The sequence below is a fragment of the Notechis scutatus genome, chromosome 1 (assembly GCF_049901735.1).
Source record: "Notechis scutatus isolate UNSWTSFEM ecotype Mainland chromosome 1, rNotScu1.2, whole genome shotgun sequence".
Classification (NCBI taxonomy): Eukaryota; Metazoa; Chordata; class Lepidosauria; order Squamata; family Elapidae; genus Notechis; species Notechis scutatus.
Window position 1 is genome coordinate 224,015,660 of NC_142009.1, and position 24,196 is coordinate 224,039,855.

Sequence of the window (24,196 nt, forward strand, 5' to 3'; positions counted from 1 at the left end):
GCAGATGTTGATGGCATCCCACGCTAAAAAGAGTTTTCTTCCATCTTTTTGCTGGCAATAATGCACTTTCTATCATAGCTGAGAGCCACCAGGAGGCAGCTAAGCACCCAGAAGGAAGCAGTGTTCAAGGCTGAGTTAGACAGATAATAAGGGACGTGAACAAGAAACAGATGCATTGTCTTTTGATAGCAATCTAGATTCTTCCTGTTTACCAGAAAGGAATTACTTTGCCTGCCTGCTTTCTGGATTGGCTAAGGAGATGGTGTTACTGTATTAAAGCTGAAGAAAGATCATCTTTTGGCAGAGAAGAAAGTCTCCCCAAACAGAGCATGCCGACTCCCTTCTTACATTTTGGATGCAATGAGTGGTGATGTCCACAGGATTCCTGTTGTGTCTAGAGGAGACTTGCAAAAGGTTAGTTAATTTAGCCTTTTCTGAATACAGTATTGGGTCTTTAATTTAGATTGGGATTGAGTGCACACAAGCCTCCAGTAGCCTTTTTGAACATTGTCAGATGACAGTTCCTGTCATGTGTGAATCATATTATCCCATTGTACATGTTGCTTTGGGATAATACAATTTTAAAAAGAGTGCTTAGGAAAACACTTCTAAAACAGTGTTAACTTTATGTTTAATACATTGGAGGGGAGTTGAGCTGGGATTCTTCCAAGGAATAATATATATGTATATGTATATATATATATATGTGTGTGTGTGTGTGTGTGTGTGTGTGTATGTATATATATATATATATATATATATATATATATATATATATATATATATATATATATATATATATATATATATATATATATATATAATGTATAAATTTCTCAGATAATTTCAGCTGCTTCAGTACTGGATTTTTCATTCAATTCTAGGCATAATCATCAGAAGTTAAGGCGTACTGAGTACATTACAATATAGTTTACTGCAAAGTTTAAAAAAAGCATAATTGTACTCTACAGGTGCTTTTCCCACAATATATCCTAAGCTACAATTATTTGAATATTCTACTAATCAGTAGGATTTACATTTGAAAAGGGAGAAACTAATGAGCAATGGGAACATCCAAGTGTAATATTCCACTATTACTTTTTAACCTGTGAGATAATACCTCTGCCCAAGAAACTACTTGTGCCTCAGTCTTTAACTACCAGCAGCCTATAAAAATAAATATGTTAGTGATGTATATGTGAATTGCGATCCCCATTTCCGATCAGGGAAAACAAAATGAAACATCTCTCACGCCTTAGAAATTTGGAAAGCAGTTTCAACAGTGCAGAAGGTTTAACGATTATTTTACCTGGCCTTTCAAAGGACAAGTGGGATTTTCCACATTTCTTTCTTTATGTTCAGAGCATTTCCATCAAGAAAGTCCCAATTCATTTTCTCTCTCTTGAGAAAGACTAGGTGGTATCACATTGAGGATGGTTTCTCCTGCTGCCACTGTAATAGCTTAATTGACTCCTGTTATACCTAGCCAGATGGTAAGAGTTTCTTTCTAAGTGCCTTTTGCTGCTTCTTTATGAGCTTGTTAAAATAACATTCCTGATGTTTGTGGTTTTTGCTTGTAGAGTGACTGCAACCACAGGTGATGCCATGGAAGTCTCCTCCCCAACCCAATTTCCTGACACCTTTCCTAGCAACTGACCTATTCCCGCACTGCTAAGAAGAGGGAAGGTTTTACTACCACGGATAAAGAAGTGCACAGTGTCTGCCCTCCCTTCCCTTCCTTGCTCGTTCTCCTACATGGCTACACGCAAGAGCATTCTCTAAGTAGATGGCTCTCGGAGAAGTCAAGCTATAATAGAACAATTGCTTCTGGTGATTTTCAAGTAAGTTAAAATTAACATTTCTGAGTAAGTTAAAATTAAAACTTCTGGTTTCAAAAGTTAGTGGGAAAGTGCTATTTATGCAAAGAAGCACATGGGATGATATTTTAAAAAATCCAAGCAAAGGAGGTCTACATACTGCTCACTAGTTTGTTTTTGGTGTGGTGATGTGATGTCACATTCCAAAAGACCATGTATGGCCTTTGACCCTTAACATGGTGCACATGTCGATGTCCTAAGACAAAGAATAGCAGTTTAAAGGTTCAGCAATCTGTCTGGATATCCTCCATGGCTTTCCTAAGTAGATGTGCACCTCAAATGAAAGCCTCACTTGGCAATAGCTGGGCGTGTGAAAGGAGATTTAAGGAACAGTGGAGTTCACAGGAAGAGCAAAGGGAGATATTTTTTTTATCTTACTCATTTCCTTAACCAGAAAAGCCTCTTGAAGATAACAGTTGTTCTGATCTGTTCTCTGGCATGTTTAGATTTCAAGGCCATACAGAATGAAACTGGCAATTTTAAGCTAACATCATGCTTTTCTTCAATGTTAAAAGTAACAATTCCTTTAAATGTGTAAAACCGGGGATTGAAATTCCAAAAATGCCACAATGGTTACGATGGAGGTAGGGCTTGCTCATTCATAAGAAAATTGCTCGGGGGGGGAGGGGGGAGGCTATCTGACCATCCATTTACCAAAAATGGATGAAGATGTTGATGGCCCCATTTTTTATGTTCTGAAAGAACCTGAGCAGAACCACGATGATTCCCTAAAGCAGCAGTCCCCAACCTTCGGGGATTGGTGGACTGGCTTGCGGCGGGGGGGAGGGGAGAGGGGAACCAGGCCATGTGAGTGGCGGGCTGGCACATGCATGTGCATAGCTCAATTTGTGCAAGTTGAGCTGCGTGCACATGTGCACAGGTTCTGGCCTGCCGCTTGCACAAGTCAAGCTGTGTGTACGCACATGCATGTCAGCCTGCCAGTCACATGGCCCAGTTCCAAATAGGTCACAGCCTGGTATTTGTCCACAGCCCAGAGTTTGGGGACCCCTGCATTAGTTGAAACAAAATTGATAACTTGAGACTAGTGTTTTATTTCATAACATATCACTGTCCAGTTTATAGTGAAAAGCATCTAGAAAAATAAAAACCAGATAGGAACCTGTCAGACACAAGAGAGGTGTCCTTATCACCAGATTGCTTTGTACTTTCACACAAAAAAATCACCATCTCCAAATTTTATTCTGGTTCTCTTGGTTGAGGAAAATATAGAACAGTTGAATGTTTCCACATCATTTACAAAAAAAATCACATTGGAACAGATGTTATGAAGTTTCTCTGGCAGTAATTACTGTATAAAGCTGTGGTTGACAATTTATTAGTGGGATTATTTTAAATACAACTGCATTTTAAATTTCTGAAACGTGGAGTGGCAATTATTCACTTCTCTGTTGTGGTTCATCATATCCTTTACATTTATGCAGTAGTTTTTGTAAGATTTCTTTTACACGGTTTACCTAAAGGTAGTTTTGCACGAATTAGTACATTACGGTATTCACATCATTGAGAGCTGCCTATTTTATTTTTATAGAAGTTATATCACTGTGTAATTCATCATAACATGTATTACAATAGCTAAGAAATGCATCATAACTCAACTCTTTCTATAACTAGTCATTATTTTTTTAAAAAGATACATACTAAGCCACATATCACCTGGTTTTATTTATTTAGACTATTTCCTTGAGGAAGTTATTTCAGAAGCCCAGAAGATTGTGGATTCTTTATCAGATGCTCAGATGGACCCCGAATATCTTATATCCTTATTCTCTCGGCCCCTGTCAGCTTTCATCATTCTGGCCAATGTTTTCATTATACTTGGGATCCTGTTCAATCGCAAGCTCCATGGGACCATCAACTGGTTCTTCCTGAGTCTGCTCATTGCTGACCTCTTGGCTGGGGGAGCTCTTCCTTATGTCTCCAAGATGCCATTTGAGAAGGATGGTCTCAGCTACGGTCAGTGCTTAGCACATTGTGCTGTGCCCAATTTCCTTTTCCTGTCTTTTTTAGCCAATCTGCTGGTGATGCACTATGCTAAATATATATGCATCATCCAGCCACTACGTTACCACCAGTCCTGGGTTTATCGCTGGGCTGGTCTTTACATATGCTTAGCATGGATGTCTCCCTTGACTTTTGCATCCATGCCATTGGCTTGGTACCAAAAGAAGCCCAATGAGAGCTGCTCTATTGAAAAAGTCTTATACCGGCCGTACCTCTATGTAGAAACCTATGTGTTCATCATCCCAATCATCTTTGCAATAGCTGTAATGGGTATCCAAATGCTCTGCATAGCCCGAAAACAGCTTAAAAACATTAAAAAACTGCTTAATTCAGTGAATCAAAGTCAGGCCCCATCGAAATTGGAACAACAACTGGAACTGAGGCATGCAAAGAGTATCGCCAGTGTATTTCTCATCTTCCTGGTCTGCTGGGTGCCATATATTGTTTGTTTGAATATCTCACTGTATTTAGAAATAAAGCGGAGTACCACCCTTGCTATTTTTATCTGCATAGGTACTGCCAGTGCTGCTGTAATACCTATCATCCTCAGTCTTGGCAATCGTCAATACACCAAATTTTGGAGTGACATGGCCATGAAAGCCTATAAAACCTGCTGCCGAAGTCAGGGGTGCAAACAACATAATAACCAGCCCTGTGGCAATAACACAGAAATTCCTACAATTCCAGACTGATACTTTCCAGTGGGAAGTCATCAAATCCCTCATCCACCCATTTAGCAGCACAAATGCTTCAATCTTCTCCCTTCAGCTTGGAATGAAATTGGAATGTTTGCTTCCAGTCATGGTTTCCCATAACCCAGGTCAGAATTCTACTGTTTGTTGGGGATCTAATGCCATTCAAAAGTTCAGCTAAATATAAAATGGATGAAGAAAGAGAAAGGACATTCCTTTTTCTCTTCCTTGCTGGCAGTCCTGAGAACACAAAAGAAGATTGGAATGCCTTGAAAACACGTTGACTTCAATTTGCTATCAAAAAATGGAGAAGTTGAAAAACAATGAACACAGTTGGGAATAGATTCTCCCACACAGCTCTATTGAAATCCCCTCCTCCTGAATCCCTGCCTTCTAGACCTGCTGCTTACCCCTCTTTCTCCTGATATGGAAGGAAGTCCCTGGTTCTGCATTATAAGAATGTCAGAATAGAAGATAACACCTGGATTTCAGCAGCCTCAGTTACAACGGTTGTTCCTTAAAATTCCTTGCAGTTCAGTTGAAGGATATTGGGAAGCTATTGGGACATTTGTATATCAAGTAGGCTGAGTTTACAATGAATCATAGTTGTATATGAATATGTGAAATGGGATCACAAGCAGACTATTCCAAAACCAAACACTGACCGCATTCTAAAATCAAATCCATACAATGTAAGATCATCTCTGTTGAAAAGATCTAGATTCATTCAGTATGAAGGAATGCAAAGTACATAAGCAAATCTTCCATTTCCCATTAATCTTGTCTTGGCTGTCCCTCACAACAACCCCGAGATAGACAGGGCCCAATTATTCACATGTTTATAGATGAGGAAAACTACACCGAGGCAGACTCCCATTTTCCTGGTATTCTCAACATCATCAATGGCTCCCTCTGTAGCAGAGATTGAATTGCTTAGGTCTATAGTTGATACTGGAGACTGTAAGGAGCAAAACAGGTGAGGAAGGTGCGAATGCTGTGTCAGCCAATCTGAACTCTTGGACCAACCCTGAGCAGGGAACTCCCAACTCAAAGCTGGGAACAGAATGGAGAAATGTTCACTGGATGAAAACACTAAGATAAAAAAGCTTAAGAATTATAAAGCTAATATTGTATGCTAGGCTCCTTTGATGTGTCCTGTCATAATTAACTCTTTCAGTGTAAATACCAGCTCTTGTTTGCAATAAAAGAACTTTTTAAAGCTGTCTTAAGTCAATGAAGCTTCCACTAACTACTGAATGGAATGGAGGGTTAAGTTTCTATGAAACAAGGGTTATAGCTGTGCTTGGTATGAACCTTGATGATAAAATGCTGCCAATAGAGGCAAGAAATAAGTAAGGATTGATGACTTGGTGACAAATTTCATTAAGGTGAAATTGGGCTGCTTTTTTTAAAGTCTGCTGGTTTACTTACACACTCCATTTAATCTTTTTCTGAGAAGAAGCAGATGCCTTGAGGTCAGAAGCAAACTGGTTTGCCATTTATGCTTATTAATATTTGTGACCAAAAGACATAAATGTCCCCATTAAAGAGGTAATATAGTTATCATGACCTTAATTGGTCTAATTCCCTTTAAAACAATTGAGGTTGGGAGCCATTATGACTTCTTATCCTGCAATCTTCCAGATTAGGAATTCCCACTTTCCATCTTTAGTGATAAAACATCCAACCAATTTCCTATTTCCTTCATCCTTGCTTAGGGCAGTTTGGGGTTAGCAAACTCAGGCCTGGCTGTTGGGCCTCCGATCACATCTAATAAAAACTGAACATTTCACATCTCTCTCTCTCTTTCTCTCTCTCTTTTTTTTTTTTTGAAAAGGCAGCGGTGTTTGAGGCAAAGTTTAAGCAGAGGAAGGCTTTTGTATTTTCTCCCTTGTCTGTTTTTAATTATGAGCTCTGCAACTCATTTCTTCTTTAGGTCCTGTTATATTAATCCAAACTCTGTTCATAGACTTAAATTGATTTGGAAAGATTTAAAATTCTTTGGGTGCCTACTGAGACATATTCTATTTTCCAAGAGAAAAGGGGTAACTTCTAGCACCATGCTTTCAGACCATATACAGATGAAACTCGAAAAATTAGAATATGGTGCAAAAGTTCATTTATTTCAATAATGCAACTTAAAAGGTGAACCTAAGATAAAAAGATTAAAATAAAAATTAAGATTAAAAGGTGAACCTAAGATGTGAGATAGACTCATTACATACAAAGCAAGATAGTTCAAAGCATGATGTATCATAATTGAGATGATTATGGCTTACAGCTCATGAAAACCCCAAACCCACAATCTCAGAAAATTAGAATATTGTGAAAAGGTTCAATATTCTAGGCTCAAAGTGTCCCACTCTAATCAGCTAATTAAGCCATAACACCTGCAAAGGGTTCCTGAGCCTTTAAAGGGTCTCTCAGTCTGGTTCAGTAGGAATCACAATCATGGGAAAGACTGCTGACCTGACAGTTGTGCAGAAAACCCTCATTGACACCCTCCATAAGGAGGGAAAGGCTCAAAAGGTAATTGCAAAAGAAGTTGGATGTTCCCAAAGTGCTGTATCAAAGCACATTAATAGAAAGTTATGTGGAAGGGAAAAGTGTGGAAGAAAAATGTGCACAAGCAGCAAGGATGACCGCAGCCTGGAGAGGATTGTCAGGAAAAGGCCATTCAAAAGTGTTGGGGACTTTCACAAGGAGTGGACTGAGGCTGGAGTCAGTGCATCAAGAGCCACCACACACAGACGGATCCTGGACATGGGCTTCAAATGTCGTATTCCTCTTGTCAAGCCGCTCCTGAACAACAAACAATGTCAGAAGCGTCTTACCTGGGCTAAAGAAAAACAGAACTGGTCTGTTGCTCAGTGGTCCAAAGTCCTCTTTTCTGATGAGAGCAACTTTTGCATCTCATTTGGAAACCAAGGACCCGGAATCTGGAGGAAGAATGGAGAGGCACACACTGCAAGATGCTTGAAGTCCAGTGTGAAGTTTCCACAGTCTGTGTTGATTTGGGGAGCCATGTCATCTGCTGGTGTTGATCCACTGTGTTTCATTAAGTCCAGGGTCAATGCAGCCGTCTACCAGGAGATTTTGGAGCACTTCATGCTTCCTTCCGCAGATGAGCTTTATGGGGATGCTGACTTCATTTTCCAGCAGGACGTGGCACCTGCCCACACTGCCAAAAGCACCAAAACCTGGTTCAATGACCGTGGGATTACTGTGCTTGATTGGCCAGCAAACTCGCCTGACCTGAACCCCATAGAGAATCTATGGGGCATTGCCAAGAGAAAGATGAGAGACACGAGACCAAACGATGCAGAAGAGCTGAAGGCCGCTAATTGAAGCAGCCTGGTCTCCCATAACACCTCAGCGGTGCCACAGGCTGATAGCTTCCATGCCATGCTGCATTGAGGCAGTAATTGCTGCAAAAGGGGCCCAAACCAAGTACTGAGTACATATGCATGCTTATACTTTTCAGAGGTCTGATATTGTTCTATGTACAATCCTTGTTTTATTGATTGAATGTAATATTCTAATTTTCTGAGATTGTGGATTTGGGGTTTTCATGAGCTGTAAGCCATAATCATCACAATTATGACAAATCATGGCTTGAACTATCTTGCAAGAGGGTTGACCAAAAACACTCTATAGATTGACCATAAATGTTCTACTGTATAGTATATACTGTATACTGTAACAGGTTGTAGATTTGTCACTCAGCTAAGGCACTTTGCAAGTGAACTCATTAATGGATTCAAGGAAGGCAACATGAAATTTAGCTTAAGCAATGGTTAGAGGTGTCTGGACAAGAATCCGTGGAAGTGCAAAGTTTATCATTAGCATAATAAAAACATACTGAGGGGTAGTCAATGTATATGATAATGAAGTAAGATTGAGTATTATGGGATGTCTTTGTGCACATGTATGGCTGTCAAGTAACCAACTGGCAATTCTCTTTTTGTATTGCATAAAAATAACTGAGCCCGATTTCTGATGTGCTCCTTGGGTGTGAAACTCAGAAGTGTCCTCTTCTACTTCTGAACAGAAATAAAAGATTTTTGTCTTTTCTTGATCTTGTATGGACATTGGCTTCTTCACATTGGGTTCTTGTATCTAGCCAGCCTTCTGGTGAACATTACAGCAATATAGCAGAGTGGTACAGCTAACGTAGGTAACTTCAGAATCTGGAATGATCTGGGCTGAATGGTCTTATATTCTCCACAATACATAATCAACCACTGTCCTAGAGTATATCTGATTAACTTAGAGGACAGTTCGGTAGCAAACCTGATCACCGACAGATGTTTCGCTCTTAGCTTTTGGTTTTCTAGCTGAGTAGGCTCTTAAATATCAATTATATCTTGTAGGGGTTTCTTACACGCCACCACCTCCCACCCGAAGCACATTGTAGAATTGCTTTTATATTCTTAGACTTTTTACCTTCTCTTTCGGACTGGAATTAAATTTCTCTGAAAACACAGTAAACACAGTTCTTGGCAAATTTGAGTTTACATTACTTAGCAACAAGCAGCTCTCTGGAAAGTGGGGAACATTTGTGTGACGCCCCTTCCATGGTTCAGTATCTGTACCTAACCATCTTGAAAGATTTTCACGCAAAATGAATGGCTACATGGTTCCTCTCCTTACTGTCATATTTCTGGTATGAAGGCAATGCAACACTGTTATGTTTTTTCTCTCTTGCCCATTCCAGGACAATAGGCTGGTCTTTGGTTACCATACGGACGAGATATCTAGCAACCATGGTTTAGCAAGCCACAAATTCAAACAAGCCCTCCAAGATGACAGCCTTCTTTTTATTTTATTTTGTCATAACGTCTAGTGATGTAAAAACGTGCTGTCTTGTTATTGTCACCGGGAGATCCACATATTCAAGTCCAGGATGATCTGCTCAGTCTCCACCAGAGTTCCAATGCCTGTGCATCATCTCAGGAACATCATTTGATTAGCTTTGAACAAATCCACATGATTTGATGGAAGGGGAAGCACAAGCTCAAAATGACCAAGGGAAGGATGAGCCTTATTGTCATTTCAGAGGCTGAGTAACAGTCCATTTGCCCCATCTTAAGAGGAGGAACGTAGAAGGTGGTACCTCTGACCTCCATGAACACGTCTTCAGAAATTATGTGCAATGGGGCCTCTTTGAACCCGGGAGAAGTACCTGCCACTGCCCAGATCCTGAAGCAGGCTCCACCCACTTGTGTTTTCTCATGGCTTTGTGTATGAAGCACCAAGGATGTAAATACTTAAAGCCTCTTATAGAAAACGCCAACAATCAATTGGTGATAGGGTGGCAAAGCTTTCTTTTCAAAATAAAGGGGATCATAAAATGTTTAGTTGTCTCCCTGCAGGATGTTTTGAGGCTAACCCCATCCACCCTGCCATAGTTCCTTGGGTGTATCTGCCGTCAGTCACATGGCACACTTCCTTGCAGTGCCCAGTCACCTAAATGCTAGCGGTCAGGTTGCTGCACACAAAACACCTTGGCCTGGTGATCACCAGAAGTAGTAACCACAAGGGAAGCATCTCTGCAAAGGGGGGGGAGAGAGGGAGAGGATTAAAATATGCATACACTCATACACTGTATACCTTAATAGAGTGGTCCCCAACCTTTTTATGCCGCGGCCCGGTACTGGCATCAGCTGGGTGCCGCGGCCCGGTACGGCATCAGCTGGGCGCCGCCATCTTGTTTTGATGAAAAGTGCTTCCGGTGAGCTCACCAGAAGCACTTTTTCATCAAAACAAGATGGCGGCGCCAGCTTTAGTGAGCTTTTCCGGGTAGAAATGGCTTTCTACCCGGAAAAGCTCACCAGAGCACTGGCGCTGCCATCTTGTTTTGATGAAAAGTGCTTCCGGTGAGCTTTCTACCCGGAAAAGCTCACCGGAAGCACTTTTTCATCAAAACAAGATGGCGGCGCCTCAAAACCAGCGGCCCGGTAGGATTTGTTCCACGGACCGGTACCGGTCTGCGGACCAGTGGTTGGGGACCCCTGCCTTAATATGTATATTTAAACCAAACAAAAAATGAAAGAGGCAAAAAATATCAGGATACTGCAAATAAAACATGAAGATATCCTAAGAGGAAGGCAAGAAAACAGGCTCCTACTATCATTTCTGCTGAAACTCCAGCTAGTTTAGGAGGTTCCTCAATTATCAGCTATCAGCAACTCTTTATCAAATTATGCAATGTACTTTCATAAACACTGTTTTTTTAAACAATTAGCTTATTGTTCTTCTCCTTCATCCCATTTCCCTTTCCTTGCACAACCTGTCTTTTTTTATTATAAATCTAAAGGCAAGCAGTATTTTAGCGGCAATATTTCTAAGCCGGGAGACTCTTTGGCTAAAGGAGGAGGCAAAAGGCTTGGAATGAGTATGTTTCAAAAATCAATACTTAGATGCAGGAATGTAGCAGCAGTCCAAGAGAAAAAACCAGGAAAAATTCCTCTGCTAAGATTCATCAAAAACAATAGAGAGAAGTCCTTTAAAATATTAACCAATAATCCCAGTCATTTATGATCTCGATCCTGTCTATGCTTATCCATCCAATGGAATTCAGCAGGGCTTATTCCCAAGTAGGCGTGCAATTAATCTGTACAACACCAGTGTGGGTTAAAAAAAAGAATCATATAATAGAAGTAACAAGCTGAAAGTCAAAAAGACAAAGAGCTTGGGAAACCCTCCGCTAAGCCCATGGTTCTGAAAAATCATCCATTTTATTTTCTTGTTCTTGCCTTTACTGAGAGCCTGTGTAGTGCAGTCATTAAGATGTTGGGCTGACATTAGAGAAACCTGGAGTCTAGTGCATCTTCAGTCACATATATACTTTGGCCAATCATTCTCTCTCAGCTGAGCATGTCATAGGATTGTTATTATGGGGGGAAAATGGGAGGATGGAAAACCGTACTGTATATAACTGCCAAGGCCACCTTAGGAAAATATGGGATATAATTCTAACACGAAAATAAACGATGAGAATCACCGAGGGAATTGGAAAGAAAACTATTTTACCTATGCAAAGAATCACTCCAGAAACAGCGTATCTCTTCTTCCCAATTCCTGAATATCTCCACCTGCTCCACATTTCAGTCTGAGCCCATTTCCTTACTGAAGCCATAGCCTCTTATGAGATTCTACTGCCCAGGTACTGGAATAATATAACTGCATTACTCAGCCTAAACCTTGAGGTAACTTAACTTTCTACATCCCTTCTTCCATTTTATCACCAAATGACACTTCCAAGCACCTTCCACCAGCAACCTCCAATCTAAAATGGCTCTCGAAGCACTTACTTGTTCAAAGCAAAGTCTAAAATTTCAGCCGAGTGGCCTCTGTACTCGCTGATGAGCTTTCCCGAGCGTGCATCCCAGAGCCTCACAGCCCTGTCCAGACTGCAAGTGTAGACCACAGGTGAACTTTCTTCCCAAAGGAGCTGCACGATACCTGACTGCAAATGGGAGATGGAAAAGGCATTAGGAGCATTCCCATCCATCCATCCTCTTGGCATGAATCCAGGAAAATTCATCATACTTTGTTTTTTGATTGCCCACTCAAGAAAACAGAAAATTTCCAGCTAGTCTCCAACCTTCCCTTTCTAGGGAAGGTGGTGGAAAGAATGGTTGGGCTTTACCTCCAGAAGACCCTGGAGAAAGCAGAAGACCCTGGACCCTTGTTTCAACTGAGTTTCAGGACAGTATGGAGACCCCACTAGTGATGGCTGGTAATGACCTGTAATGGAGTTAGGATGGGTGCGTTCATCCTAGCATTCCTTGATATCTCAGTGGCTTCCAGTACGCTGCCCGTAGTATCTTACAGGGCTTGCTTTGGGTGGATGTGGTCATCTGACTGGAGTCAGCCTGAAGACAATTTGACACCTCATACCTGACCAACCAGCCGATGCTATTGAAATCCTGACTCGGTGCCTAGAAACCATGTGGGCCTGGATGGCGACGAATGAATTTAAGCTCAGTTCTGAAGGACTGACTGCCTTTGTTTGTCTGATCCCAATTCAGAGAACATCCCATCTCTAGTCTTTAAAAGGGTTGCGCTTCTCAATGAGAAACCAGTGCACCTCAAAGAGAAGGTGACAGCTGTGCCCAAGAGGGCTTTTGCACAGGTTTATGTGATATACTAGTTGCACCCATCCTGACCAGCAGGCCTCTCAGGCAATCACTCTTGCTTTTGCCACCTCCGGGTTGGACCCACTGTAATGCACACTGTTTACACTGGGCTGCTCTTGAAGATTAATTTGGAGGTACAGCTGGTCCAGGAGCAGAGGTGTGGACAGTGATTGACAGGCCCTATTATGCTCATGTAATCTGCACTAGCTATCAATTGTCTTCTGGGTGAATTCAAGGTGTTGATGATTACCTATTAAGACCTTCATGGACACAGGACCTGACTAGTTAAGGGACCATCTGTCTCCATTTGTTTCTGTCCATCGATGAAGTTGGCTAAAGTGGCATGCTTTGGGTGCCATTGGTTAACCACTCTTACCTTGGGGGACCCAGGAAGTGTTCCTCCCCCATGATGGCTGCTGCCCTATGATAATCCCTCAGAGATTCATATTGCTCCCAATGTTTGAATTTAAGCAAATGGTATGCAGAACCACTTCTGCTGGCACGCGAGAGGTCACCCAGAAGAGCCCCATTGCGCATGCATGCGCACCCCCCACCAGCCAGCCAATTGTCGGATATCTGCCACGCATGTGCGGGGGGAGACACGCGGGTGGGAGACGTGTGTACATGCACAGAGGCATGCGGCAGGGGCGTGCGGGAGGGTTGCATGAGCATGCTCAGAGGCGCGCGCATGCACAGGGGGCGGGGGAGTCGCACACACATTGCATCATGGGTGCAGGCACGCAAGCACACTTTTGGCAGGCAACATGGAAAAGGTTTCCTCCTAAATTACAGCATTTTTCAGATGTGCATTATCTTTTCTTTCAAAAAAGGAAGACTTATCTAGTTCCTTCCTCCTGATCATTAACCTCAAATAACACCCAGAAAATTATGAGAAGCAGCCTGCAAACGGTAGTGTGCTTCTGTGCCAGAATGCCTCTGACTAGTACGTTCCTTTCTAGCGTGCACCCCCTAGTGATCACAATGTGCTCCATTACCTCATGCTGGCACTTATGTCTCAGAGTCTGCGTGGCAAGGTCATAAATAGCCAAGGTCCCATCCAAATAGCCAATAGCCGCCAGTGGCATCCTGTAACAGGAAAGCCGTAGAGAAGGACTTTAACTGGAACTTGCTTTGTACAGTATTGTAGGAAAGATATAGGTTGTCCTTGACTTACATCCGACTGCAATTTCAGACCAGAATTTCCATCCCTAAGCAAGGTGATTGTTAAATGACCTTGCTTTTGCCATGATTAACTGTATCGCTGCAATTGTTAAGTGAATCACCCATTTGTTAAGCGAATCCAGCTTCCCCCATCGACTTTGCTTATCGGAAGCCAGCTGGAAAGGTCTCTAGGCAACTGCAGGACGCTGCAACCATCGTAAATACATGCCGGTTGCCAACAGCCCAAATGTTGATCCTGTGACTGTGGGGATGCTAATGAGGGTCGTACTTGTGAGGACCGCCCATAAGTTCATTGGTTTCAGTGCTGTTTTAACTTTGAACGATTGCTAAACAAATGGTTGTTAAGTCAAGGGACTCCCTGTAATAAGATTAAATAAACGCTGGTCCAGAGTTGTAAATCAAAGACTACCTGTAATATAATTAAATAAATCATCAGGGCATTAGTCCTTCTTGCTTTGCTAAAGAGCTCCTGGGCTCATTCACACAAGGTGGTCGCTAAGAATTTATCTGGTTTGGGGGGGGGAAATCATTCAGTGATCATCAGAAAAGCATATTATCTGGGTTGGTTCCCATCATCTTCCCCCCCCTTCATGGAAGCTTATCTAGATATATATTGTATGTTGTTGGCCTTCAGAAACATCAGCAGATGTGTACCAGGGCAGAACTGGTTACAGGGCCATATAAGTCATTTCCCCACGATCTTCCCTTAATTGCTATCTGATTGATGATCAGAAGTGGGATTCTACTGGTTCGGACGAACCGGATGTTATATTTGCATCTGGTTCGCCGAACCGGTATTTGAACTGACCGGCTGGCCCCGTCCACCCCTTCCAGGAGTCTCCACACAGCCCATTTTTGATGCAGGTAAGGGCAACGTCCGCGTGGAAGTTCTTGGAGGGTGGGGAAATGGGCCTTCTGGAAGTACTGGAAGTCTGGAAATGGGCCTGTTTCCGGCTTCCGGAGGGCCTCCAGAGCCTGGGGGAGGCCGTTTTCATCCTCCCAGAGGCCTGAGGGAAGCCTCCGGGCCCTTGGGAAGGCAAAAACGCCCCTCCCAGAAGTACTGAAGTCTGGAAATGGGCCTGTTTCCGGCTTCCGGAGGGCCTCCAGAGCCCAGGGGAGGCCGTTTTCATCCTCCCAGAGGCCTGAGGGAAGCCTCCGGGCCCTTGGGAAGGCAAAAACGCCCTCCCAGAAGTACTGAAGTCTGGAAATGGGCCTGTTTCCGGCTTCCGGAGGGCCTCCAGAGCCCGGGGGAGGCCGTTTTCATCCTCCCAGAGGCCTGAGGGAAGCCTCCGGGCCCTTGGGAAGGCAAAAAACGCCCCTCCCAGAAGTACTGAAGTCTGGAAATGGGCCTGTTTCCGGCTTCCGGAGGGCCTCCAGAGCCCGGGGGAGGCAGTTTTCACCCTCCCAGAGGCCTGAGGGAAGCCTCCGGGCCCTTGGGAAGGCAAAAAATGCCACCACCACCCCCGAAGTTCCAGTAGGTCATGCCCACCATGACCATGCCCACCCAGCAACTGGACAGCGAACCAGTTGCTGGGATTTTTGAATCCCACCCCTGTTGATGATGGTTAGAAATGACTTGTCCAGGTTCCCCAACCTGGCTTGGTTCAAAACAACATGCTAACCCTTAAGAGTGAAAATGGTTTTAAACAGTGGTGGGATTCAAATTTTTTTTACTAACGGTTCTGTGGGCGTGGCTTGGTGGGCGTGGCAGGGGAAGGATACTGTAAAATCTCCAGTCAGAGGTGGGATTTGCCGGTTCTCCGAACTACTCAACATTTCCGCTAACGGTTCTCCAGAACTGGTCAGAACCTGCTGAATACCACCTCTGGTTTTAAAACACGTAATTAATGCCAAGTACAAGCCAATACACAATGAGGATTTCATGCCATGGTCACAGGCAATTATTCCTTCCTTTCCCTGAACGTGATCAGCTCCCACTGGTTTCTAAAAGCCAAAGATGAATTGAGTAATTATTTTCTGGAATCAAAAAGAAGTAAGATGCCAGAAAATATATATCTCCTTCATCTTTGTGGTCCGTATCCAGATCCGCTTTCATGAAGATCTGGGAAGGAGACTACAACCTCAGCCAAGTCGGAGAAGCAATATGCCTTTCTGAGCCAAATTGACTATTTATTTACTCTTACTCACTGTGTCTATCTCAAAAAGATAGCCATCTATACCAAACTCATATCCTTTCCCCTTGAGTACTTACACATTGCAGAAGCCCAGGGACTCCACTGAGTTGAATTCTGCCTCCTCCTCAGCTGCAGGCTTGCTCTCTGCCTTGAAAACGGACACCACCTGTAGGAAAGAGACAGCCAATAAAGGCTTTTCTGTGCATTCAAGAAGCATTATGACTGATACTTTACTGGAAGCACAGGCTGGAGATATGCTGCATGTAATAAAAGCAATAATCCTATCATCTTAACCAAGAATGCAAAACAAAAGTCTGGAAAACTACACACCAATCGTTACTGGGTATGAGCAAATTCTGGCTGGACTTTCTAGCTTACAAAATGGCTGTTATAATCAGGACTCCATTCTCAATCAGACACCTCTTATCACACACTATGACTCTGAAATGCAGCTTGAGACTATGGGGGAAAAAATTCATTTCATTTCTATCTCCAACTCCACATCCTAAATTTGGATCTGGAGATATAGAAACTGAAAACTAACTTCTGCTCAGACATTAGTTTCAGGAGTGGTTTGCTACTGGCTGAGAGAAAGCGACTGGCACAAAAGCGTTGGTTTCATGCTTAGAGCAGGACTAGAACTCCAGGCCTCCCAGTTTCTAGCCTGGTACCACTACACCAAACTGGCCCAAGAACTAGGCAGCCCAAGTTCAAATCCCCACTCGCCAAAGAAGTTTATTGGGTAATTCTGAAGTAGCATTTTCCTTCTCTCCAAATGAGTTCATCGAGCAATTGGGTAAATAATGGGGAAGAAAGTTAAAACCTTGAAGTAAATTTGAGACAAAAGTATAATTGTCAGCACAATAACCTTATCTGAATGAACCAAGCAGATATTTTACACATCTGGACAAGTAATAGGAAGGTGGAAGGAAGCACTCACCTTTCCAGTTGCAGAATTTATCAGCTTGGCATGGCAGTCAACAGAACCTGTCAGGATTAGACTGCCATCCTTCTGGCTTGCCACACACGTTAAAGGGCCCTGGTGCCCCTCATTACCTGGAAAGACAAAGAAGACACATCCAGTGAAAGAGCCTGTTAAGGGTTCCCTTTCCCTTTTTTCAAGAGCTATCTTGGCTAACGTCTTGATTCCAAAACTCCTATTTCCCTGAACAGAAACACCATAATGCCATGACAGTAATGCAAAGCTACACGAAGTGCTGATTTATTTAACTTTCTACCGTTACAGTTAAAAATCTGACTGTACAGTATCTCAGAGCCAAGTTTTGTTTGGAATCTCCAGCTTGCTGAACTATACAGAAATGGAAACCCGAGCTGGTTGCAAAATGAAATATACAACAGACTAGCCCTATCACTATCTTTGGATCCTGTATTTCCTTGAGAACCTGTATCCGGTTTCCAGTATCCTTCAAAAGGAAGGGACGTGGTTTTTTTTTTTGTGAGGCTGACCCTACTTTGCAGGAAATCTAAAGCAACAGAAACAGGCAAAAGGCCAACGTTTTTAGGCAGAAGTGAGATGACCAGGATACAGGTATTATGCTCCAGGGAGCTGGAGGTTCAATGACATGACTTCTGAAGACTTCCTTCCATGTAACATTTGTTACCTTTCAGAACATGCAGCGAGTTGCCCTGCTTCAAGTCCCAGATGCGCACTGTTCCATCTTCATAGCCAACAACAGCCCTTCTCCCTGCATGAAGCATTTTTGTGTTAGTCGTTTTCTAGGAGACCTAGACAAATTTAATTTTAAAGAGGCCCAAGGACCTTCCCATCCCACCCCAAAATTCCAAACAACACAATCCTGCTTCTCATTGTGAAAAGAAATAGAGGGTGTGTTTGGAAGTGCCAAGCAATGGGGCAGTTCCATTCCTAACAGCAAAAACAATATTCCTCACCATCGGGAAGGACACAGCCACATGTAGCCGGACAATTTGGCCCTTGAAAGGTTTTGCATTCTCCACTAGGGATCTTCCACATCCAGCAGTTGCCATCAGCTGTGCCAGCCAGAAGGACAGGGGCCTGGGGGTGCCATTCTGTCCACTGGAAGAAAGCAACCAAGCAACAGATTAGGAAATGAACAAAGCTGGAAAGCAAATGGCTGTTTGTCCAGTTGATCAACATGTTCTTCATCTGTTTCATTTATGACCTGATTTATTTTAACTTCAAATCCTTTACATTGGCTAGAGTCACACTTCATGCTAAACCATAAAAAAATATAATGCTTGGATTCATGTGTGCTAAGTCAAAGCAACACATATATACATTATAGCTTAGTGCCAAGTATGAACTCTATCAATGTGAGAAATTATCAGCTAAAATGTAAGCATATCTCTAAAAAGTTTAACATCTGGGATTCAAATAGCATCTTAAAGAGCTACAGACTTCCTAAAGATCACCCAGGAAGCTCATAATCATACAAGTTATTCTAATGCATTTAGACTAAATAACACCTGGAAGATACTGTTTATTATGTATCTTCCAGATGTTATTATCCATTTAGTAGAAACAGGCTTGAAATGGGTTTCTAAATTGCATGGAGAGCTTCACAGGATGGTGGAGGTGGTAGATGCAGAGGTAACATGCGCATCCCTCCTTTCTTGCCTCATTGGTAGTGACAACTTTCTTCTGGAATAACTGATCTCATCCACTTCTGAAAAGGCCACATTTTAAACTTCCCAAAAATCACTCAAGGAAAGCGAACTTCTTCAATAAGGAGAAAACCGCATATAGCAGCAACTTCTTGAATACGCACGCAATTTCAACCAAGAACGTGATTTTAAGCACATCACTACATTATGGTCTTTCAAGTTCTCCAGTGTTTTCCCTTGGTGCAAGGGGAGCTAATCAGGGCAGGCAGAAACAGCCTTTTTTAAAAAAAAATCTGGACCATGTTTGCCTGCCTACCCTGTTTGGGAGATATAGAGAGCATAGCAGAGATGATCTCATTTCACAAGTGTAAGAGGGGACAAATTCTTGGGACGCTTAAAATATTATTTTCAGTTCTGGAGAGGTTTTAAGAGTGGACTTGGTATCTTAAAAACTGCAGAAGTTTAGGCATATATTCTGTCTCCTAAGTATCTCCCTATGGGGAGGGGATGTTGGAGGATTCTAAAGGATGTTTTGGATGTCTTTAGGTGACTTACATTGAATTTGCTCCTTAAAGCCCCATCACCAGTGAAAAAGAGAATAAAATATACCCACTCTAGCAAATGAGGGGTCCTTGGTGCACTCTAATCTTGGTTGTTTTCTTGCAGACATTTTCATGAAACATCTACAAGAAAACAACCAAGCTCAGGGAGCATCAAAGACCCATCACCTCAACTCTGAGCTACAAATATTCTCCTTATTGGTACAACTCTAGCGTAACTATGTGGGTTACAAAAAAGTACTAGCAGTTCCTCATGTGGCTCATGAATTACCCCCTCCTAAGGGTAATGCCACCATAGTTTATCACATTTGCTTCGCTTTCCATTGGGAAAGTCCGTTGTCCTTTTCAGGCAAAGCTTTTGCCATGACACTCACAGGCTCACCTCCAAGTCACCCACTTCAAAAGACCAAATCTCTTCTTTGGCATCGACTCTCCAGACTTTAATGAATCCACCCATGTCACCAGTGACCACGAAAGTGGAGTCATAACTAAAACCAACACAAGTGACAGAATCTTTGTGACCTAGAGACAGTGGGAAGAAAATGATCATGTTTTGGAGCAAACAGATCTTAAGAGATATCAAATGGATATTTATAAGAGATATTTATATGGCAAACAACTGCAAAAGTGGGGTGAATCGAGACCCAATTTAAGCTTTCGCATTACTATTTCTTGTCCCATGATTCCAGAATGTCCAGCTGGTGTCTCCTTATTCCATCAATGACTATCATACTTTCTATGTTGGTTAAAAGTGCAAACCTATTGCAATAATTTGGATGGCTTTAAAGGAGGATTAGATCAATTCAATGGGGACAGGTCTATCACATGCCATCAGTCTTGGAGATTCAATACTACTTCTGGAGGGAAAGTAGGGGAACAATGGCTGAAATAGATGTTTCCTGCTTGTGATCACTGCAGAGACATCTGGTTGGCCATGAGAAACAAATGCTGAATGAAGATGGGCTTTATGTTCTTCCTATGTTTTCAATAGGTGAAACCTATTTTACTGAATGGCATTTGCTCCTGTGCTAAACAGTACAAGACTGTAGCCAAAGTAGGACCAGGAAATATTTGACTGAAATTTTATTTTAACCTGTGTCAAAAATCTCTCTGGGAATTTTGGGCCTGTCCCTCTTCTTTACAGGTTATCCACCTGAAGCCTTAAACCAATTGCCTCCCTTCATCATACATACTTGAAAGATCAAGCTAATAGCATGGAAAAAAAACTATTGTCCATAGTAAAGTAAGGTAATACCACAAACTAGGTTACTTCAATTAAACAATGACATGTCTTAGAACCCTTCTCTGTAGCAGTGCCTGGAATGAGGTTCCCTCAGGATTTAGATGACCCCTGCTCTGCTGTTGTTTATTTGCCCTCTTTTTGTTATGTACTACTGTAATTTCTTTGATTGCTGTGAACCACTCAGCATAGTTGAGAATTGGGCAGCATACAAGTGCAACAAATAAGTAAATAATTTCACTAAGCCACAACATGGTTAGTTTTGGCTTCACAAGTTTTATGATGAAGCCATTTAAATAGTTTCATGAAATGTACAAATCATTCTAGCAGACTTAAAGCATTATATAAATATTAATGTTAATAAGTACATTACTCTTGATATCACCTTCCCTATTTCAGTCTAATAAACTACATAGTGTCTGTGTGTATGTGTGTGTATGCATACAAATGCGATAGGGCTATTACTATTCTATTACATCATTTATTTTTCTAGAGTGTACACTTCAGATATGCAGTCATCATATCTTCAGGCTCAGACACCTGCTTGCCAGGATTTCTGGAAATTATATAAACAGTAACCCCACACATCTAAGAATACACGTGGTCCTTAAATTACAACCACAATTGAGCCCAAAATGTATGTTGCTAAGTGAAACATTAAAGTGAGTTTGCCCACTTTTACATTTCCTGTTAAATGAACCATTCCATTTGTTAAGTTAGTAACATGTTTGTTAAGTGAATCTGTGCTTGTCATAAGACTACAAAAGCTGATCACATGACCCCAGGGCACTGCAACCATCATAAATATGAACTACTTGACAAGCATCTGAATTTTAATCCGTGGGGATGCTGCAATGATGTTAAGTATAAAAACTGGTCATAAGTCACTTTTTTCAGTGCTGTTGTACTTTGAATGGTCACTAAATGAACTAGTCCTTGTATAGGACTACCTATACAAATCTGGGAAAGCAGTCACAGTAAGGCACATCTAGGAATACAAAGCTGGGGAAACTGTGGCAATTCACCATTTCCACATGGTCTACTGTGGTCAGTGACATGAATGCTAAAAGCAAAAATTAAAGTTAAAAATTTTTTAAATTAAAAATGAGGTGGGGACTAATGAATCCATCTTAGAAATATGGTAGAGGGCTTCTGTTCTGATGTCTTGCCATTCACTCAAAAGGTACATAGTATCAAGAGAAATATCAAGAAATATGTTTACTCTACCTGTTGTTTTTGCAAGTGTGATAATATGCCACCTATTGGAAGCAATGTTGCCAGCCAATACCTGCAGGGATTACTGCTTTGGCAGGCCTCACCTGTACACTCAAAAAGGAGCTCGCCATCACTAACACGCCACACAAAGGCCTTGTCATCTTCACCACCTGTCACAGCAAGTGTGTTGGTTTTTGGGTCAAGACTGACACAGAAAACTGAAGCTGCGGAGAATTAACAGAACAATGGTAATAAATAAAAATCTCATAAACAGATGTAGTCAATGAATTCAGAACAATCAAATCAATGAAAGACAGAGATTGGGAAAGGACACTCAGGAAATACTATCTTAAGACTTTAGCTTATTTGTTTAAAGCTAGAATTGGATTTGTCTTTGAAACTTAGCAAACTATTATAGAAGCCAGCTCTTCTCCCTTTTTTTGTTTCAAAAGCAACAAAGAAATTTGATGTAGTTCAAGTTGTTAATCTTTTCTTTAAGAAATTTCACATTTTGTTGCTAAGGAGTAGCTAGTCGTTTAAGACATATTTTATTTTTGGCTTAGAATAAAATTCACATTCCCGCTGCTTGATTTCAATGACCAATATGGAGTTCCAGACCAAGCTAAATAGCCAGTGGCCTGATTCACACATTACAGCAAGTCATCCTATGATCTTAGTTTAGCTCTTGTGGTTTGTAACCTATAGATCATTATTGCCAGCAGCCTTGTGGAAAGTATGCTAAAGAAAGAAAAGCACCATAAATCCCTCTTCCCTGGCATAACAAATTGCTATTAACTACCAACTTTCCTATAAGAAAATCCTAGACAACTGTTTTTCCTTGAGTTTTGCAAGGTGTTTATTGGACTTTTATTTACAATTGTTTATATTCCTTGTATGCCAGGCTGAGGTTTTCCTTAAATTGTTGATGAAAGTAATTATAAGTTGGTCCATTAAAAGGTACTGATATGGGTAGGTGATAAACAAGTGATTCACACCAACCATAATTGTGTTATGAGACTAATGCTCAGTGACCATCGTACTGCACATATGCATAACAAATCTTGGTATATATGCTGTACATGCCATCATCCTTGCAAAAATGACTGAAGAGACACCACAGAATGTGTCTGTGTGCATGCATTTGGCTGCCATAAATATTGGCAATGGAAAATATATAAGCATCCATCTTTTTGATTCATGGAGAGATTTTCACCCCTAACCTCTTGCTCAACTCCTGCCTTGGCAGTTCATAACCAATGAGCAGAATCCTCCTGAGCTTTTAGATGACATTTAATTTGGGACATTTAATCTGGGGAAAAGCCTTTCCTTTATCCCTTTAACAACTTACCTGTATGCTTAGAGAATGTGACTTCACTGTCATCATGAGCTTCCATGCCTTCTTCCACCCCTTCATCTTCCTCCCAAGCAGCATCTTCTTCTAAATCCACATCTTCCATTTCATTAGCCAGATCATCTGCAGGGAGAAAAAGAAAAGATAGTTTTAAAATTACCCATCAGCCAACTCTTTTTCATTAGAGTCGTATGTGAAACAGATGTAGTAACTTTCTTTCTATTCTCTCGTTAACCCGTTTGATCTCTCCACGAACCCTTCTAAAGAATGAAAATAAAACAGGTTGTCTGCTTCCTTTTTTTAAAAAGCACAAGTCAAAAAGCTGCATCACAGAGAAAAAGCAGTTTGGAAATAGCCAAGCTCTATTTCCAAAATCCCTCCCACTTGCTTGACTAAGTGCAAAGAACGTTAGACTGCAAGTTTCTTGTGAACTAATAGCATTTAGACTTATGTACCGTTTCATGGTGCTTTATAGCCCTCTCTAAGCAGTTTACAGATCAGCATATTGCCCCCCAACAATCTGGGTCATCCTTTTACCGACCTCAGAAGGATGGAAAGCTGAGTCAATCTATCTGGAAACTTTTGAAACACTATTAGTTTTGCTGCCTGCCTTTTAAAAGGAAGTATTTCTATAAGAATACAATTTAAACAGTGACAACTGTAATAATCATCATCATCTTTTCCTCTAAAAATTTTTTTTAAAAAATCTTCATGCCCTTAGTTTTCCTGACGTCCGGGATAGTTTTCCTCCCCCAAATTTCTTACAAGGACAGCCCATATTCCAGGCTGGTGCCTTGTGTCAAACCCTTCAGGGTCCCTTTCCCGGTCGCTCTCGTTTCCCTTACCCGGTCCGGGCGGCTCGAGATCCACCACTTCCACGATCTCCTCTGTATCCTCTTCCCCATCGCCGCCGGCCATGAGCAACAGCGCTTCGGACGCCGGCTCTACCTCTTCCCCTTCTCCGGGCTCCGCCATGCTGACTCCAACCCCCACCGTCAGAGGACACGCGACTCCTGCTAAGAACTCTCTCTCTCTCTCTCTCTTCCTTGTTCCCCGCCCCCTGTGGCGGGGGAGGAGCCAGAATCCCAGGTGCCAATTTCACGAAGGAACGAAAAAACGGAAGGGGGGGCGGGAACACCAACTAGCCAATAGGAGCTGCCAACACGCTTTCCCT

At 41.9% G+C, this 24,196-nt stretch overlaps 2 protein-coding genes across 4 annotated transcripts; one reads left to right on the forward strand and one right to left on the reverse strand.

Moving 5' to 3' along the window:
- The first annotated feature begins 277 nt into the window (after positions 1 to 277).
- On the forward strand, positions 278 to 5,808 carry GPBAR1 (G protein-coupled bile acid receptor 1). 3 transcript variants are annotated; one of them, XM_087950370.1, is made up of 3 exons: positions 278 to 414; positions 1,581 to 1,841; positions 3,584 to 5,808. In XM_087950370.1, exon 3 carries the CDS (start codon positions 3,635 to 3,637, stop codon positions 4,589 to 4,591), a length of 957 nt encoding a protein of 318 aa, XP_087806496.1. In that variant the 5' UTR covers positions 278 to 414; positions 1,581 to 1,841; positions 3,584 to 3,634; the 3' UTR covers positions 4,592 to 5,808. The 3 variants fall into 3 exon arrangements, with proteins under 3 accessions (XP_087806496.1, XP_087806497.1, XP_087806498.1); XM_087950371.1 differs by lacking the exon at positions 278 to 414 and having other exon boundaries at positions 1,717 to 1,841; positions 3,588 to 5,808; XM_087950372.1 differs by lacking the exon at positions 278 to 414 and having other exon boundaries at positions 1,738 to 1,841; positions 3,597 to 5,808.
- Positions 5,809 to 9,397: 3,589 nt separating this feature from the next.
- AAMP (angio associated migratory cell protein) lies at positions 9,398 to 24,105 on the reverse strand. The gene is made up of 11 exons (XM_026665524.2): positions 23,868 to 24,105; positions 23,020 to 23,145; positions 21,776 to 21,895; positions 19,599 to 19,738; positions 17,964 to 18,108; positions 17,675 to 17,758; positions 16,993 to 17,108; positions 16,130 to 16,218; positions 13,731 to 13,821; positions 11,908 to 12,062; positions 9,398 to 10,143 (listed from the first exon to the last, which is right to left on the reverse strand). The coding sequence occupies exons 1-11, from the start codon at positions 23,995 to 23,997 to the stop codon at positions 10,068 to 10,070; spliced, it is 1,272 nt and encodes a 423-aa protein (XP_026521309.1). The 5' UTR covers positions 23,998 to 24,105; the 3' UTR covers positions 9,398 to 10,067.
- Positions 24,106 to 24,196: the final 91 nt, after the last annotated feature.